We start from the raw sequence: 20,000 nt of genomic DNA on the forward strand, positions 1-20,000 counted from the left end.
GTTTGTAGTCAATGCGGGCTTGAATAGGTAACCAGTGCAGTGTGTGAAGAAGTGGTGTTGCGTGATCTCGTTTTCGTGCTTTGAGAATGAGGCGTGCAACCGAGTTTTGGACTTTTTGTAGTTTATGCAGGAGGTACAGAGGACAGCCAGAGAGAAGAGAGTTGCAGTAGTCAAGTTTAGAAAGAACAAAGGCACAGACAAGAGTGTTAGTTGTTTGAGAGGAGAGTGTGTGGCGAATGGTGCTAATCTTACGAAGCTCAAAATAAGCTGCTCTACAGACTAAAGATATATGTTTGTTAAGGGTCATGTCAGATGAAAGGGTGAATCCAAGGTTTCTAGCTGATGGTGAGAAAAGAATGTCGGTGTTGCCTATTTGAACAGAAACAGGTTGGGGAGAGGGAAATGTAGTGTTCTTCTTTTTGCACAGTAAGACTTCAGTCTTATCATCATTCAGCTTGAGTTTGTTATCGACCATCCAAGATTTAACATCAGTGATGCATGTCTGAATGGTCTGGATGGCGGAATGTGTCTCTGCAGGTGGACTGGGTTTATACAGCTGGGTGTCATCAGCAAAAGACTGATTTAAAACAGAATGGTTTTGAATCAGTGTGGAGAGGGGCTTAGTGTACATGATGAAAAGGATGGGACCGAGTACTGAACCTTGAGGAACGCCGAAAGAAAGTGGGGCTGGAGCAGACATCTGGCCATCGACAAGCACAGCCTGAGTCCTGCCAATGAGATAGGACTCAAGCCATGCTAGCGGTGGACCGGATATGCCGTACAGAGTCTGAAGTCTATGGAGAAGCGTGACATGGTCAATCGTGTCGAACGCTGCAGAAAGGTCAAGTAGGGTAAGCACTGACACATCACCACCATCCAGAGCAGACAGAATGTCACTGATTACTTTAAGTAAGGCTGTTTCAGTACAGTGAGAAGGGCGATAAGCGGACTGAGAGTGCGAGATCAAATCATGGGTGTTCAAATATGACAACAGCTGCTTCAAAACTACCTTTTCAAAGACTTTGGACAAGAATGATAAATTAGATACAGGACGATAATTCTTCAAAATATTGACATCAAGACTAGGTTTTTTGAGAAGTGGTTTGACAAGTGCAGTTTTGAACAATGATGGAAAAACACCAGATAACAGGCTATCATTGACAATTTGAGTAAGAGTTGGCAACAACACATCAAGATTCTCAAAAAGCAGTGGTGTGGGTATGGCATCAAGTGGACAAGTTGTTGGTTTGGACTTCAGAATAATGGATTTTAGGTCTTTTTCACTGATTGGCTGAAATGATGGAAAAGAACAATCAGTGGGAACATCAACATGACTGGAGGAAGCAGAATGTGCACTCATCTGATCAAGTTCAGAACGAATATCAGAAACCTTCTTGATAAAATAATCACTGAATACATCTGGCAGCTGACTAGCGGGGAAAACAGTGGGAAGTGGGGATACCTTACTGCGGCCGGTCAACCGGCAGCAAATATCGAACAGTTTTTTGCTTGAATCGCAAGCAATAATCTGGGTTTGGAGGAAGGTTGTCTTTGCTGCGTGTACTAACTTAGTTACAATGTCCTTTGCTCCTTGAAATATTTGTTTATGGACAGTAAGACCAGTCTTAAGATACCTGCGCTCAGCACGCCTACGGTCACATTTGGCATCACGCAGTTCGACACAGATATTGGAATACCACGGTGCGGACTTGGACGGACGGACACGGCGACATGAAACGGGGGCATGAACGTCAAGAGCAGCACGAAGTGTGGCATCAAGTTGGTCAGCTGAGGGGGGGGGGGGGGGGCAGCGCGTTCTGCAGCTCGTCCCTAAAAGCGTCTTTATCCATCGTACGGAGACAGCGGACAGACTTAAACATGGGTGGAGGAGGAGGACACTGGGTCATCAGATCAAACAAAACACAAAAATGATCTGAGGCTAAGACATGTGTAACAGACACAGATTGAACAATATGATCATCAGGCCTATGCATAACCCAATCCAGTATGTGATTCTTCTTGTGCGTTGGATGACTGACTGACTGTGTGAATTGAAAAACATCTAAAATATCTAACATCTTGACAGTGGAAGGGTGGTTGCAGTCATCAAAATGAACATTGATATCACCAAGCAAAACAGGAGTTCCAGACAAAGTGTTACAATGGTCAACAAGGTCATGAAATTCAGAGAAAAACATGGCATCAGTCAATTTGTTTTTTGAGTTTGGAGGAGGCCCATAGATGCAAAACAACTGAACTGGTTTCTGATGAAGGGCTAGTGTCACTTGTACACACTCAAAGGATGGATGTGTAAATGGCAGTACGGAATTAAACGACACATGACTAGAGAGAGAGTTTTTGAAGATCACTGCTATTCCACCACCGCGAGTGACACTGCGGGGAAACGATCGGAGGGAATAGTTTGCTGGTGTCAAGTCAACAATAACTGTAATATCCAGTTGCTGTATGAAATGCTTATGTTTTAGAATAATGTCCGTCTGAATATAATAACCTAGTTCCTCATCTTGCCTCTTTATCAACATCGTTTTCGATCATTTCAGTTCAAGCATATGATAAATGGGGAGTCATGTCATTTGCATGATAGTGCTAACCTTTCTGTTACGCACAGGCACCTACCCATCTGATCCAAAAGAAATAAAAAAGAAAAACAACAACATCGTTTTCATTCCAAATCAGTCTTCTTGTTCGTTCATGGGCTGAAACTCACACGTTTTTTACGCGCATTGCCGTTTTTACCCCGCCATTCAGGCAACCGTACATCGCTTCAGATGATGCATGCTTGGTAGTTTCGTCATCTTTGTTTAGCATCTAAGACACAAGAGTACCCACTCAGTCACACACTCAAACACACACCTTTACACTCAGCAATACACTCAATAACACATCGACATACTAAGCCAGACCCACACACACACACACACACACACACACACACACACAAACACACACACACACAAATACATACAAGCGCGCGCACATACATCTACCCACTCAGTAACACGCTAAAAAACAATAACTAATACATTATTCTTTCTCGTTCATGTATGTAACGTAATATTTAATATTTTGTGCCATAGATTAATGTTTCAGTCACATGTACAGTCAAACATACTGATACCAAGTGTGCTATATAATCTTATTGTTGTATTGCTTAAAAGTGCACGCAATAGCGCCTTCCCAAACAGAAACCAAACCACTCAAACACGCATGTATACACTAAGCCACAAACACAAACACACACCTGCACACTAAGCCACAAACGCAAACACACATCAACACACTAAGCCACACACTCAAACACACATCTACACACTAAGCCACATACTCAAACACACATCTACACACTAAGCCACACACTCAAACACACTTCTGTACACTAAGCCACACACTCACACACACACATATGCACACTAAGGCATAAGCCACACACTCAAACACACATATGCACCACACTAAGCCACAAACGCAAACATACATCAACACACTAAGCCATACACTCAAACACACATCTACGCACTAAGCCACACATTCAAACACACATCTACGCACTAAGCCACACATTCAAACATACATATGTACACTAAGCCACACACTCAAATACGCATCTACCCACTAATTACGCCACACACTAAAACACACACCTGCAGACTAAGCCACACGCTCACATATATATATATCTACACACTATAAGTCACACAATCAAACACACATCTACACACTAAGCCACATGCTTAAACACACAACTGTACACACAGCTACACAATCAAACACACACCTGCACATTAGGCCACACACTCAAACACACATCTACACACTAATCCACATACTTAAACAAACACCTGTACACAAATCCACGCATTCAAACACACATCTGCATACTAAGCCACACGCTCACATATATCTACACACTAAGCCACACACTCAAACACACATCTTCACACTAAGCCACACATCTGCACACTAAGCCACATACTTAAACACGCACCTGTACACAAAGTCACACACTCAAACACACATCTATACACTAAGCCACACACTCGAACACAAACCTGCACACTAAGCCACATACTCAAACACACACATCTACACATTAAGCCACACACTCAAACACACACCGTTACACAAGCCACACACTCAAACACACATCTACACACTAAGCCACACACTCAAACACACATCTACACACCAAGCCATACACTCTTGTACTGGCACACATTGGGGAATGACGTCTCACAACCACACTGTGGTAAACTAACATTTCATTTTTGAACTACAGAAAACTCAGTTGCAAATCAAAAAGAACAAACTTACAGAATAGGGAGATTCAAAAGACAGCACGTTTCGTTTTGCAGCTCGTTTCGTTTGGTGAATGAGTCACCCCGCGAAACGGAACGTGAAACGAGACGGCATAGGCGGCAGACAAGATTTAGATGTATTCACGTTTCGTTTCGGAATGAAGGAAGGGCGATAAATCTTCAAGTGAAATTATCACGTCTGTCCTCGATCAGAATGGAAAAAAACACCCCAGGAGGTGGTCCAGAATCGGGCATACTTTGATTATTTTCAGTCCAAATAAATCACACAGACTTTGTTTATACAAAATCACATACGAAGCCAGAATAAAAATTCGATGCGATGACCTACTTCTGCTTCGCCATTTGCTTTCTCACCATGAAGTTGGATAAATGTACCAGGATCAGCACCCTTCAAAATATTTCAGTTCACAACAGTTGTCTACCTCCAATGAACACATTCTCAGCGCTGAAAGACTGTGAAAGGGTTGATGAATCTAGCAATGCATAAAATGGCCAACAAATAAAACTGTTAGTGTGCAAAAATACTCACAAAAGTTGACGAAATATTGTTCGTTTTTTGGGGGTGGAAAACGTGACTGCGTTTTGACGTTCCACGTTCCGTTTCAGTTGACCTTCACCTTTCCAGCGAGAGACACCCGAAATGATGACGTTTACCACAACTTCAAAACGAAACGTCCCGACGTTTCGTTTATTAAATCTCCCTAGTATGAGTATCAAGTCGTTTGGTTTCCAAAACTACACCCTTCTCACGTTTCTCTACTCCGCGTCATAAAAAATAGGCATATGCGTTAGAATGCAGATCTTTGTGATGAGCCCGTTTATTGTGAAATCAGTTATATGACTGGAAAGGCTATCCAACCCCCTACAATATTAATCAAACAAGTTGATTGCATGTGGTTGTTGTTGTTGTCTGGGAAGGCGGCGTGGAGGTGGTGGTTGTCAGTGCAGGAGGCGTGCTGACCATGATGAGCTGTGTGGTGCAGCGTGATACTGCATTCAGCCTGTCTATGGCATCAATCCTCTCATCAGTTCTCCCTGCATCATCATCACGCTTACCTCTGCTGCCCTGTAACACGGCCACCACGCGCCGCTCCAGGCCTGACATAAAGTGATAAACCGCTACTGTCACTGTGTCCGTTGCCGCCACCGCCACGTCCTGCACAGCTCCCTCCCACCTCGCCCAGTTGTGCGGGAAGTCTTGACCCCCCAACACACTCACCGGTACACCTGCATCCTTCAGTCCCTGCACCACGCCGCTAGCTGGTGACGTCACCTTCCCTGCCTCATTCGTGACGTCATCATGTAGATCTGTGCTTCTTGTTAGGACGAACACGTCCCTGTAGCTTAGCCGGGAGGGACTGTTGGCGATGCTGCTCCCTACATGAAAAAGAAGGTTGGAGCAATTAAACAGTGTTGCCTGATAAATATCCATATATGATGCACGCAAACATCTGTTACATTTTAAGACACAATGTGATATACAGTTAGTTTGTGTGCGTGTGCCCTTGACATCCTATAACCACTACTCTCCCCTGTAATTTATTTCCGTTGCCAGAGTTCCTTCCCTTTTGTGTTTTTCTCCATTTTCTTTTCCAATCTTGTCCGTGTTCGTTCTGTCAGTGTTGCTTTTGCTTTTTGTTGTCCTTTGTTTTTGTTACCTGATGAAGCTTTTATAAGCGAAAATTCGTATTATTGTGCTGTCCTTGTATCGGTGAGTACATCATTCTTTTGTTTTTCAACTTTGTTCATCTCACCACAGTCACTTTGTTATTTAGATTTTTTTTAAACACGAATCAGCTATCAGCATACCGCTGAAGTCGCCAACACACATATTCAATCACTTCACTTCCCCGTCTCGGAAGCGCATCGGAGTGTTGGATCTATATCTACTGGCTGCCCTGGTGAATAATGATAATAATAATAATTGTCAGTAAGTACTGGTGTCACATGACTGATGTGAACCAGTTGATTGGCTAATGGCGATGCGCTAAAACTGTTAGCACACTCTTGGAGTGCGCTAACTTTTCCACAGAGCGTATTCTTGCGCCCTTTGCCTAAGCAAGACTGTGCTCTCATCCTCAGAATTAATTAATGACATGTAGCTTATATTCTCCACAATACCAAATGACCATAAATTCCCTGCTTCTCAATTAAAGCAGAAGTGGGTTTTTTTCTGACAGATTGCATGTGCCTGTGCCAGTGCCAGTGATCTAAAAAAATAGAAGCCGCTGTGTTTCATCTAATTTTCGCCGACTTGCATAGATTCTTCTCATATGCCGTGTTAGTGGCATGTAGCTTATCATCCACATTACCAAATGATGAGTTAGTATACAATTCCCAGCGGCTAACAGAAAACACAAGTGTTATTCCGATAACGTACCAGCTAGACCAGTTTGGAAGACTGACTCGATCGACTCTGTAGCAGACAACACAGAAATACGACTACATCAGTTCAGTAAATGAATGGTTTCAGAATTATTATTTCAAAGCAAGAACAATCGTAATCGAAAACGTGTAAGGTTCAGAACGTTCTTACCATATATAAGATTTATTAGCAGCCTGCCTCATGCGTACAGACTCAGTGCAGACTGCAGTCGTTCCATTGCCCAGGTTGGCAGGTAGCCTAGCAGACGACATTAACCCCGCTCAGCAAATTAACATGTTGGGCAAATGTGAACGAAAAAACGATGGGGATATAATACGTGTAGGGTTCAGAGCATTCTTACCGTTCATGTTTAGTATCAGACTCCCCGATGAGCGAAGATAGAACACGAGAAATGTGCCACATTTGTTTTGAAAATGTGCGAACCGTCGAGTCCCGCTTTGAGTCAATTCAAGGGGAGTCACTCCGCATAGTCAATCCGTCGAAGCTCGACTGGAGGTTTCGAATCGCAAATAATGAAGAGCCTTTCTCCGAGTTCAAATGAGGTCTCTCTGAAAGATCATCACTGTTCAGATTAACGCTACACTGGAATTTACCAACAGAAATTAAAATGCGTGTGACGAAAGCACGACACACTTGAGACACCCCACACAAAAGTAGATCTTTACTGTGCACGACCTGACCACACAGTTATGCCTATTCAAATGCGCATTGCAAAATGTGCGTTTGGAATCTTCTTTTTTTCTATGGCGGTACTGACAATATCGTTATTGAAACAATCCCAGTGCACTAAGGGATTTATAGAGCAAATCTCGAAAATAATTATTGAACTCAGCGCTATGCGCTTCGTTCAATAATGAATTTTCTCGATTTGCTCTATAAATCCCTTAGTGCACTGGGATGTCTCAATAACTTAAATAATAATAATAATAATAACTGGACATTTTTAAGTGCCTAACCTATGGCTCTAGGCCCTTTACAGAAGAATATATACAAAATAGAACAATTAAATGTACAACCTACATAAAACAATTAATCATACGGACAAAAATCACTACATGAATCTGCTCCGTGACCCAGGAATTGTTGGCACAATATTATCTGTAGCTGCATGTGTCTTGACGCGGTGGGGCGTCCTCGGAATCTTTGATGTCCTGAGAATCAAAAGTTGGACCCGGAGTCAGAGGACTTGGAATGAAGACGCAGCACGGTTCGGGTAGCTGTTGGAGATGCCGTCAGGTTCTGCGTAGAACTCCTGATGGTGAGTTGACCAGGTAAGTATGGTTGTGCGGATCAGCTCCAACAACAGTACCTTGTTTATCCCATGTTCTCTCTGCATCCGTTTTGATGAGCACGGAATCACCAGGCTTGAGCGGTGACAAAAGCACATCTCCATGCCTTCTGTCGTAGTTCTGTTTGTTCGTCCGTTTCAGCCAACTTGGCCTGCTGCCCTCGCATCTGCAATTCGATTTGCTCACGCCGTCTGGCAATTTCTAGAGCTTTGAGCAATGACAACTCGTGAGTTAGCTGAAGCCTTTCTTTCAGTTTCCTGTCTCTCAGACCTTCCACTATATATATAGTCTGTCGCGTACCTGATCTTCTGTTTCAGCGTACTCACAGTGGGTCACGAGCAAACTAAGACAACGATAACACTCTAAGAACTTGGTCCACTCATGAATGATGTTCTTTATCACAATGAAGTATGCATCAAACTTTAGCCAGAGTTTCAAAGTCCGTATCAAGTTCCTGTTCTTCTTCTCCCACTACTGTATCTGTTTAGAATTGAAGACCCTGAAAAATCTTCTCTGACTCAGGTCCCATCACAATTAAGTAGCCTAGTAATGTGTCTCTATGGACGGCGGCTGCCTCAGCCGACAGTTTCGAAGCGCTACGAAGTCGTCGAGATTCCTGGCTCCACGCGGGCCACTCTGCCGCCCTGAAACTAAACCGCTTCGGGGGGTCTAGACGCAGCATGGTTCGTTCTAGTCTGACACCATAGAATAATGTGTGGTCACTCAGAAGAAGAAGAAGAAGAAGAAGACACAGTGTTAAGATGGCGACTCCCGACTAACCACGTGACGTTGCTTTCGCGCTCTTTGTAACCAACATGATTGGTTGATATATTTAGCATATATCATGACATCATTTGTAAACAATTCCCCAACTCCCTCCCACTCGCACATGCATGCATTCATACTTGCATACAATTATCTCAAAGTTCGTACATCATCATCATCATCATCATCATCATCATCATCATCATCATCATCATCAGCTACACAACTTACCCACACCCAGACGGCGCAGCACGGCAGCGATATCCTGACCACACTGTGCGCAGTCCACAGTACACCCATCTGTGTGATCGTTGCCATGGTGACTCAACCGTATCACGCTCAGCCCATCCCCAGGGGCAGGCACGCCGCTGTCGCTGTAGTCGTCGACGTTGTCATACCTGTCAATCACGGGCCGTATTTCACGGAGCACGACGGGTGCGGAGCGGAGAGGGACAGTGAACACCTCTGTCTGCAGTGCTGGGGGTTTGTAGCTGTTATGAACACCGGCACACCACAGGTACAGGTGTGGTACTTGCTGCGCTAGGCGTGTTACAAGTTGTACGTGACGGGGACCATTCTTATACCTGTGATACCGAATGGAGATATGTTGTTAGAGATGTGTGTCACACTCACATGAGACATCGTGTTACAGATGTGTGTCACACTCACATGAGACACTCTATTAACGACATAACATTGTGTAATCTCTCTCTCTCTCTCTCTCTCTCTCTCTCTCTCTCTCTCTCTCTCTCTCTCTCTCTCTCTCTCTCTCTCTCTCTCTCTCTCTATCTCTCTCTGTCCGTCTGTCTCTGCCCCCCCTCTCTCTCTCTCTCTCTCTCTCTCTCTCTCTCTCTCTCTCTCTCTCTCTCTCTCTCTCTCTCACACACACACACACACAAACACCCGTACACGCACACACATATACATGTATACACTCGCACGTACACACACACACACACACACACACACACACACACACACACACACACACACACACACACACACACACCTATCAACACTGCTGTCAAAGAACGCCTCATCAACCAAGACGTGTAGGTGGCCGTTTTTCACACACGCCACGAGGTCGGTGACTGCCTGCTCGACATCCTCCTCCCTGTTGTAGAAGTCGTACCGGTGGTACGACACGCTGCCTGGTGTCAGGGAAGGCGTGGGGCTAGCGCTCAACGACATCTCCAGCTGTTGTTTGATGGATGTGCTGATGGCCCGGGTGTCATACACTGTTGACAGCACGTGCACATCGTGCCCCTGTCGCAGCCACCGCGACCCCTGCAGCACCAGCACCACCGTCTTACCTGTTCAAACACAAAGACCGCCTCAACTGTTCATACATAACACACGTACAGCATCAGAAACTCAGCAATAATCATGTCACAAAAATTAACATAATAATGACAAAATCATCGTCATTGAGAAAGTTCCATTTCATGGAGATTTAATTAACTCTTACCAGTTCACTCGCTACGGAAATTCCCATTTACTGTATTCTAAGGACAAGCCCTTTTATGCACTCAAAATAACAACACAAACTGTTGTTTACAAGTGTATGTTTATTGATTAAATTATCGTTGCATGTTGACAAATTGTTAAAACGATCAATACGTTGCTTGCTATGATCATCAGGGGCGGATTAGGGGGGGCTGTCAAAAAAAAAAATTAATACCAACTTTAAAAGAAATAATGAGTGGCTGCTGACACCAGTTGATCATGTTTGAAATCAAGGATAAGCCATAAATTGTTCATAAAATAGCTAAACCTCTTCCAGAACACCCAACGGGGCCTTGCCCATGTACCCCACAAGGGGTCTACCCCTGGACCCCAGGTTGTAAACCACCCCCCCCCCCCCCCCTCTGGCTTAACTGCTCCGCCCCTGACCATGGTTTTTCTTATATATTTTTGGTGCGCCTGTGCTCTGTTCGCCATTGCAGCAAACTTTCGCGATTAACAGTCAGGATTTTTTGCAAGCTGACATTTCAGCCCAGCGAGTTCTTCTGAGCCTGATGTTTATTAGCTGTACTCAGTTGGTGATAATGTTTCTAGTTCTGAGCAAATACTGGCACTGAAGACTTGAGCAACAAAGCAAATTGGCAGCAAATAGTCACTGCTTCGAGACAGCAAGTGTTCCCGTTTCTATTTTTAGATTGGCAGCACTTGCTCCCAATTTTTTTCAGTCCAGCAGTGATCATTTGGTGTATTTTAATTAAAATAGCATTGAAACTGTTTCTTTTTTAATCATATAAATCGTTGTTTGTCACAGTCGAGCATGCAGTTTTGTTTACATCATGATAGCGGCTTTCGTGGAATCACTGTCTGTGCTTGGGTCTGTTGGTGCACAAAATCCAGAGGTACCGAGTATCGAAAACATTATATTGTATGCATTCAGCATTGCTGGTCTTGTCTTTATAAAGAATGTGTCACAACATAAACACTCATTTGGTGTTTGCTCTGTGCTCTTTTCAGATCGGGTAGCTAATCAAGGGCGGATCTGGGGGGGGTTACACGGGTTACGTAACCCCCCCCCCCCACCCCCCCACCCCCCCCCCCAAAAAAAAAGAGGTAATTTATTGGCTCAGGATGCACCAGATAGCTCTATTTTGCTTCTTTGGATAAAAAAAATGTCCGGGGGTGCATGCCCCCGGACCCCCCTAGAGGCTTTGGCGCCTTCGGCGCCGTCAACTTGTATCTTCGCAGTCATTTTGTAACCCTCCCTCCAAAGTGAATTGATCCGCCCTTGCTAATGAATTTAAATCTAGGGTCAACCCCTGTAGCATCCAATTTACAAGTAGTATAAGTGTTAGAGCACCTTTAGATCTAAACTGTACTACGTAACAAATGAGACTTAATTAAGTCTTGTGGTGAGTGCATGTGTTCCCTCAAATGGAGAAAGTTCAAACTTGTATACTGGCGTGACACCAACATCGTTATCAACAGATCGTTGTTATCGTAGGGTTCATTACTGAAAATATAAACTAGGCATATGCGTTTAGGTGTAGATCTGTGCGATAAGGCTGCTCGCACTAAAATAGAAAATAGTGTTAGAAACGAATGTTATTTCCCTACCGTATGCAACAACAGCTGTATTGTTCACTAGAGGAATACGGTGAATCGCGAGACAGAGACAGACAGCGTGGATTGAGAATTTTAGAGCTTATTTCTAAGAACATACAGACAGACAAAAGCCGCCAGACCCCATCACAAACAGAACTCTACAATCCACAGGTGTTGCCCCCCCCCCCTCCCACACACACACACACAGAAGCCGTATATATCTATCTATATATATATACATATATAGAGATAGATGACAGTGGATTTTTCTATAAATAGATTCGACCTTTGCACTTTTACAGTGAGGACAACTTACGGGTACATGCAAGGAAAGCCCACAACTTCTAAGGCGAACAACTCTGCAGAGTCTGCTGTAAAGGGCGACGGTAGTCTTCGTGTCACACTCGACCCCCTTTGAATGAACTTTGTCCCCAAAGTTCCGAACCATGGACCCGCCAAGCTTAGGTCCCTCCCAGATTGGTACATGGTGGAATGGGAACAGCACGAAAATGATTCAGTGGCCTGAACATTTCATGTCGAGTCCCATCCCTGTCGACGACGCCAAATGTAACCGAGTGCCGAAACACAACAATCACCTTTGAAGGCGAAGTCCACTCAAACGGGATTGAGAATTTTAGAGCTTATTTGTAAGCCCTATAATAACTGTTATGGCTTCTCAAAGGAAGGCCCGAACATACAGACACACCAAAGCCGCCAGACCACATCACAAACAGAACTCTACAATCCACAGGTGTTGCCCACACACACACACACACACCGTGCGCGCGCACACACACACACACACACACACACACACACACACACACACACACACACACACACACACACACACACACACAGAAGCCGTATATATATATATGTATATGTATATGTATATCTATAAATATATAGAGATAGATGACAGGGTATTTTTCGCGTGGCTATAAATTGATTCGACCTTTGCACTTTTACAGTGAGGACAACTTACGGGTGCAAGGAAAGCGTTCTGGACAGTGCAGTGACATTCTAAAAATAGTAACATTGTAACGGGAATATGGATTGACGCCACACGAAGGAAGGGAGATAAACGCAAAACACTGGAGAAGATAAGGAAGAGTTAGTGGGAATGGATCTGGGAAGATGAACAGAAAAACCAAAATCGGTTCAGCGCTGCGCGCTGAGAGCACGTGTTGAAATATCTCATCGACCAGGTTGTGTCCCGGGTGTACTTGAATATGCCCACCAAATTTGAAGCAGATCCATCGAGAACTTTGGCCGTGCATCGCGCACAGACACACAGACAGACAGACAGACAGACAGACACACAGACACTAGTCGTATATATATATAAGACTAGATGATTACCCGCTTCGCCGGGAAGAAGTAGAGCCGAATACCAGGCTGCGCCTGGGACCCGGCTTTGCCGGGTGTACGCCGGCTTCGCCGGCGCACGAAGGAAAGGAGATAAACGCGCAAAACACTGGAGACCTTCTAAAAATAGTAACGTGCAGTGACCTTCTAAAAATAGTAACGTAGTAACGGGAATATGGATTGACGCCACACGGAGGAAGGGAGATAATCACGGCTGAAAACACTGGAGAAGATAAGGAAGAGTTACTGGTAGTGGATCCCGACAACAAAACAACAAAACAAACAAAAAATCGGTTCAGCGCACACAGCGCTGCGCGCTGAGAGCACGAGTGGAAATATTTCATCGATGAGGTTGTGTCCGGGGTGTAGGTGAATACGGTGTCCAAATTTGAAAAAAATCCACCGAGACCTTTGGCCGTGCATCGCGAACAGACAGACAGACAGACAGACAGACAGACACTAGTCGTATATATATATAGATGTAGTGTTAAATCAGTGGACCAGAGACCAAAGGCACCCCCTACAATCAAATTTGCTAAAGGAGAGTTTCAGAAACTAACATTCATAAACAAATGAAATAGGCAAACCTGACTCCCTTGTTTACTTTATTTGCAAGAACAGTACATGTTCTTATCACGGAAGTTATTTTTTTCTTTGTAATTAGGTGTATTTAGAGATTGTTCAAACCAAATTATTACTCCATGAGCTCAGAAGCCCTACTTTTTGACGTATTGGTATGTTAATTCAAGATCAGCAGGACGAATCATTTGTATCAGGAAACTAAATGAAAATCGGATTTTATGTGAAAAATCAAATAATTATCAAAATGTTATCAACAGATTATTCAAAAAATGAAACTTGAAAAAAAGTTATTCATGATGATTGTCATGCGTGTGCTGGGTTTGGCATGAGATTGAGCAAAACGAGCTTTCATCCACCCAAACTTCATTCCAGTCTGTTTTTTCTTTTAATTCCTTATTACCGTTAGCAAGAACATTTCAAGAGCTTCAATTTGATATACAACATGTGATTAATCGACATGTCAGGTTGAAACTGTTCTCCGTGTCAGTCAGATGCCTTTCCTTCAGCTGTCACATTTTCCACGGAATCAGACGACACACAAAACAAACCTGCCCTGACCAAACTGGAGCCTTGTAAAACTTGATCCATGAATCGTCATAAACATCGCGTCATTAATTTCATTTAGACGTCATTTGAGCAAACTGACTGGAATCGATGCACTGACCGCAAACGATGAAACATCGTTCTGTCAGTATCCTTTACCGCAACAACAGTGACGACGATAATCAGTGTTGTTAATGATGATAATTATGATGATGATGATGATGATGATGATGATGATGATGATGATGATGATGATTATAATGATGATGATGATGATGATGATGATGAGGCCTAAAAAACTAGGTGTGGTTACGGTAACATAGCCAAAGAAAATAGGGTAGGAAGGTAGGCAATCTCTCTTTTTACATTTAGTCAAGTTTTTAAATGTTTTAACATAGAGGGGGGAATCCAGACGAGGGTCGTGGTGTATGTGTGGGTGTGTGTGTGTCTGTGTGTGTGTGTGTGTGTGTGTGTGTGTGTGTGTGTGTGTGTCTGTCTGTCTGTCTGTCTGTCTGTGTGTGTGTGTGTGTGTGTGTGTAGAGCGATTCAGACTAAACTACTCGGCCGATCTTCATGAAATTTGACATGAGAGTTCCTGGGTATGATATCCCCGGACATTTTTTTCAATTTTTCGATAAATAGGCTACCTTTGATGACGTCATATCCGGCTTTTTGTAAAAGTTGAGGCGGCAATGTCACACCCTCATTTTTCAATTAAATTGATTGAAATTTTGGCAAAGCAATCTTCGACAAAGGCCGGGGTTTGGTATAGCATTTCAGCTTGGTGGCTTAAAAACTAATGAGTGAGTTTGGTCATTAAAAATCGGAAACTTCTAATTAAAACTATTTTTTTATTAAACGATCCAAAAACAATTTCATCTTATTCTTCGTCATTTTCTGATTCCAAAAACATATACATATGTTATATTTGGATTAAAAACAAGCTCTGAAAATTAAAAATATAAAAATTATGATCAAAATTAAATTTCCGAAATCGTTTTAAAAACTATTTCATCTTATTCCTTGTCGGTTCCTGATTCCAAAAACATATAGATATGATATGTTTGGATTAAAAACACGCTCAGAAAGTTAAAACGAAGAGAGGTACAGTAAAGCGTGCTATGAAGCACAGCGCAAGCGCTACCGCGCCAAACAGGCTCGTCACTTTCACTGCCTTTTGCACTAGCGGCGGACTACGTTCAGTTTCATTCTGTGAGTTCCACAGCTTGACTAAATGTAATAATTTCGCCTTACGCGACTTGGTTTTTTTTTTTTTTGGACAAATGTAATAAAAAGTTATAGGGTCGGCCCCTAAAAATAGGGTAGGTCGGGTTACCGTAACCACACCTATCTTTTTTTTTAGGCCTGATGATGATGATGATGATGAAAAAAAAGAAGTAAAAAAACCTACTGTTTTATTATAAAACTGTGGCAAAAAGCAGCACTAGCAGTAACTGCTGTGGTAATATATAGTGTATGTGTGTGGTTTTTTACATTTAGTCAAGTTTTGACTAAATGTTTTAACATAGAGGGGGAATCGAGACGAGGGTCGTGGTGTATGTGTGTGTGTGTGTGTGTGTGTGTGTGTGTGTGTGTGTGTGTGTGTGTGTGTGTGTGTGTGTGTGTGTCTGTGTCTGTGTCTGTGTGTCTGTGTCTGTGCGTGTGTGTGTGTAGAGCGATCTCAATGAAATTTGACATGAGAGTTCCTGGGAATGATATCCCCGGACATTGTTTTCATTTTTTCGATAAATACCTTTTATGACGTCATATCCGGCTTTTTGTAATTTTGGCAAAGCAATCTTCGACGAAGGCCGGACTTTGGTATTGCATTTCAGCTTGGTGGCTTAAAAACTAATGAAGGAGTTTGGTCATTAAAAATCGGAAACTTGTACTTAAAATTATTTTTTTATTAAACGATCCAAAAACAATTTTATTTCATTCTTCGTCATTTTCTGATTCTAAAAACATATGCATATGTTATATTTGGATTACAAACAAGCTCTGAAAATTAAAAATATGAAAGTTATGATTAAAATTAGTTTTCCGAAATCAATTTAAAAACAATTTCATCTTATTCTTTATCGGTCCCTGATTCCAAAAACATATAGATATGATATGTTTGGATTAAAAACAAACTTAGTAAGCTAAAAAGAATAGATATACAGAAAAGCGTGGACTGACGAAACTACGGGTCTTGGTGAAAAAAGCAGTGCGTTCAGTTTCATTCTGTGAGTTCGACAGCTTGACTAAATGTTGTTATTTCGCCTTACGCGACTTGTTTTTATATCGGCAGTAGTAGCACAGCACCCTGTACACATGTCTTCCGGTGTACGGCGTAACCTTCATTCACGTCATGTCCAAATAATGCTGTTCACCTGTGTGACTTTCAGCCGATTTGTAACCATTTTTTGTCAATGAGAAGGTAGACAAAACTCGTTGCAACAAAAAAAATAGTCGTGAGGTTTACCATTGGAAAAGTCACCCTAAGTTGTCATTAATTGCCGGCAGGCTTCTGATCTGGAAGAAACTGCCTTTGAAAACTACGATTTTGAACGAAGACCCTACATACAGGGCATTCGCTTTGAACCTCGCGCCACTTTGTCTAGAGGCTTAGTTATCGTAGTTGCCTTCCATTAGTTTAGAGCTGTTTCTTGTCGGACAGACCGCTGAGCTTATTGTTCACATGGCGTCAACTCACCTTGCATCCTGCTCCGACAAAAATCTTTTAAGCAACAGTCAAAAGTCGACGACAAACATCAAACAAAGAAACAAACAACATAAGAAACATTCACGTGAGAGAAGCTGTGAGCTTGTCACCTGTTCCTGGCGCTCCCGTAATGAAGGCCCGTGGCGGGTCTCGGTTCATCAGGTCCAGCTGTTGTAGGGTCAGAACCAGAAATGTCAGCCTCCGCCCCAGTTCCGCCACCGCCTGTCCTGCAGTCCGCATCTCCACACGATCTTTTTTGTGGCAGGGGACAGGGATAGACACAGTGGTGGCCGGTCCAACGAACCTGTAATAAACAACATTTAAATACTAAAACAAAACGAAACTGGTAAAGATAAAAACAACGATAAATGACAGCCTCATTCTTAACAAAGAAGAAAAAATACGTCACTGACATGATGCTTTCACTTCTCTCACCTGGCTACGATGTCCAGGTAAAGTTGATCAGTGAGCCGAGTATCCTCAGTACAGGCCATCCTGTGTTGCCACCAGGTGCTCAGCTGTGATAACACGGCGGGTGTCACGTGCCAGTACGATGCAGGCTGGGACAGTTGGTCGGAGCAACAGCACAGCTGGACGGCCTCCGCTGTGTTGGCGGCACCCAGGCTCTGACACACCACCTGCAATGTGAACATGTTTGTCCTAAAAGGGCACGACACACTTAATTCATCTCAGGAATAGTTCTCACTCTCTCTCTCTCTCTCTCTCTCTCTCTCTCTCTCTCTCTCTTTCTTTCTCTCTCTCTCTCTTTCTCACTCTCTCTCTCTCTCTTTCTCCCTCTCTCTATCTCTCTCTCCCCCTCTCTTTCTATCTTTCTATCTTTCTCTCTTATCTTTCTCTCGCTACATCTCTCTCTCTCTCTCCTCCCTCTCTCACTCGCTCCCCCTCTCTCTCTCCCTCTATCTCTCTCACTATCTCTCACCCTCTCTCTCTCCCTCTCTCTCTTTCTCTTTCTTTCTCTCTCTCTTTATCTCTCTCTCTCCCCCCTCTCTCACTCTCTCTCTACCTCTATCTCTCTCTTACCATCTCTCTCGCTCTCCCCTCTCTAACTCTCTTTCACTCACTCTCTTTCTCTCTCTTTATCTCTCTCTCTCTCCATCTCTCCCTCTCCCCTCTCTCTCTCCCCTCTCCCTCTCTCTCCCTCTCCCTCTTTCCCTCTCTCTCTCTCTCTCTCTCTCTCTCTCTCTATCTCTGTCTCACCCCCTCTCTCTCTCTCACTCTCTCTCTCTCTATCTCACCTGTTGTAACTTGGAATTGTTTTCATCATCCAGTATCCGCCTCAGCTGGGTATGGCTGACGTAGGGTAGGAAGAGAGTCTTCCTCACAGTTGGGCTCGGAGCGATGTCACTGACCATGTGTTTGGCATGCACCTCATACTTGTCCAGCTGCTTGACCGCCTTGTCAATGACCTTGACCACATCAGTGTCCTCTCGGTTTGCCTTGGTCTTACCGACAGACTTCATCTCTCCGATCAGAATACCACGCTGTCGATTAATCACCAGGATGTCAAAGTCTCCCTGCTTTCCGTGATGCCGAAGCTCCTTAGGTAAGTTTGCTGGCTTTGGGAGCTTGCCTGTGTGTTTGGCGTAGAACGGCTCGTTGAGGTAGTCCTTAAAGTTCAGCTCAGACACCACGAACATGACCTCCTTTCCGGATTCTCCGAGCTGCCGCAAGTTGTGCAACACGTGCTGCTGTGCAAAGTCTCCCTGGATGTTGGCCTGCTGATGCTGAAGCTGCTCACTAGAGGGCAGCACAAGCACCTCCTGGTCAGTACCGGGTACTGTGTCTTTTTTATAAGGCACCCAGGCAAGATGGACAGGTGGTACAACGTAGGTGTGTTGAGAGCGTCAGGGTACAGCTGTTTCACAATGTCCACCATGTGTTCATGAGTGAGAGCGTCAAGGGACAGCTGTTTCACACTGTCCACCATGTTGTCATGAGTGAGAGCGTCAGGGTACAGCTTTGTCACAATGTCCACCAAGTTGTCACGGGTGTCTTCATCACTGTTGGGGCTCGCCATGATGCGGGATAAAACCACTCGTCTGGGAAATTGTATTACAAATAAGATAAAATAGAACAAGAAAAACAAATCGGAGTTCACTAACAAGTCTGAACAGGTTGATGTCGGAGTTGTGGTGGTAGTGGTGGCGATGATGGTATAGTGGTGCGCACCTCCTGTCTCGCTCAACAAACACAACGATTGGTTTCTACTTGATGGATCGTTTTTAAATACGTATCGTTTGGTCAGCGTAACTCTCTCCCGCGTCTGCAAGCATTTCCAACTAATCCGATGAATTAATCACACCCCTGCCCGAATTGACGAAATGATGAATAAACTTCGAAATATGCACCAGAAGACAATTAAAGTGGCTACTCACATCAGCAAATATATCCGCGAACCAGTCTTCAGCCAGTGTATAGAGACAACACTCAGTCCCCTGGAATTTACCTGCAGCGAACAGCAATGTAAAATCGATCTTCTTGTAGTCACACGGCGGGTGTGTGTTGTAAAGTCTGCGGGCGCGTCTGGCGTTGCCAACAACAGTGTGACAATAAGGCTTGCGTGCGTGCGTGCGTGCGTGCGTGCGTGCTTGCATGTATTATCGGCATGAACATTTCTCAAGACGATTACAGTATAGCGTTTGTGGGATACCTTCAGCTTCGCTGGGATAAAGAGAGGAAAACACAAAGCTTGTCATACTACCAACCTACGTTCTCTTCTAGTTGTATGCCTGACATCAGCCACGATCAAAGGAAGGTGTATTGTCCCTGACGATAATGAGTTGGGTTAAGATTCCTCCTTTTGATAGATCACAGTGACTTCACTGTTGAGGCCGAACTGTTGTTCACAGTTGTGTCGCTTAAAGTGCTCATCGACGTCTTAGGCTTAATACTCTCTACCTTATTTTGCCGACAATAGCCGTGTAGTATTTGCT

The 20,000-nt window shown here is 43.8% G+C and overlaps 1 protein-coding gene across 1 annotated transcript; it reads right to left on the minus strand.

Annotated features, from left to right (window-relative positions):
• Positions 1–4,836: 4,836 nt before the first annotated feature.
• Positions 4,837–18,896, minus strand: LOC138974018 (uncharacterized). The gene is made up of 6 exons (XM_070346713.1): positions 18,303–18,896; positions 17,482–17,684; positions 17,157–17,350; positions 9,787–10,090; positions 9,009–9,361; positions 4,837–5,714 (listed from the first exon to the last, which is right to left on the minus strand). The coding sequence occupies exons 1-6, from the start codon at positions 18,702–18,704 to the stop codon at positions 5,212–5,214; spliced, it is 1,959 nt and encodes a 652-aa protein (XP_070202814.1). The 5' UTR covers positions 18,705–18,896; the 3' UTR covers positions 4,837–5,211.
• Between the last annotated feature and the right edge of the window lie 1,104 nt (positions 18,897–20,000).

This window comes from Littorina saxatilis, linkage group LG8 (assembly GCF_037325665.1).
Source record: "Littorina saxatilis isolate snail1 linkage group LG8, US_GU_Lsax_2.0, whole genome shotgun sequence".
Classification (NCBI taxonomy): Eukaryota; Metazoa; Mollusca; class Gastropoda; order Littorinimorpha; family Littorinidae; genus Littorina; species Littorina saxatilis.

What these genes read in the sequence shown, in the direction of transcription:
- LOC138974018 (XM_070346713.1), bottom strand. Translation starts at nt 18,704, where the DNA reads ATGTTCGTGGTGTCTGAGCTGAACTTTAAGGACTACCTCAACGAGCCG. An exon ending in ACAATTCCAAGTTACAACAG is followed by an intron (nt 17,685 to 18,302) that starts GTGAGATAGAGA and finishes TTCACATTGCAG; the next exon opens with GTGGTGTGTCAGAGCCTGGG. An exon ending in TACGGGAGCGCCAGGAACAG is followed by an intron (nt 10,091 to 17,156) that starts GTGACAAGCTCA and finishes GTGTTTGAACAG; the next exon opens with GTAAGACGGTGGTGCTGGTG.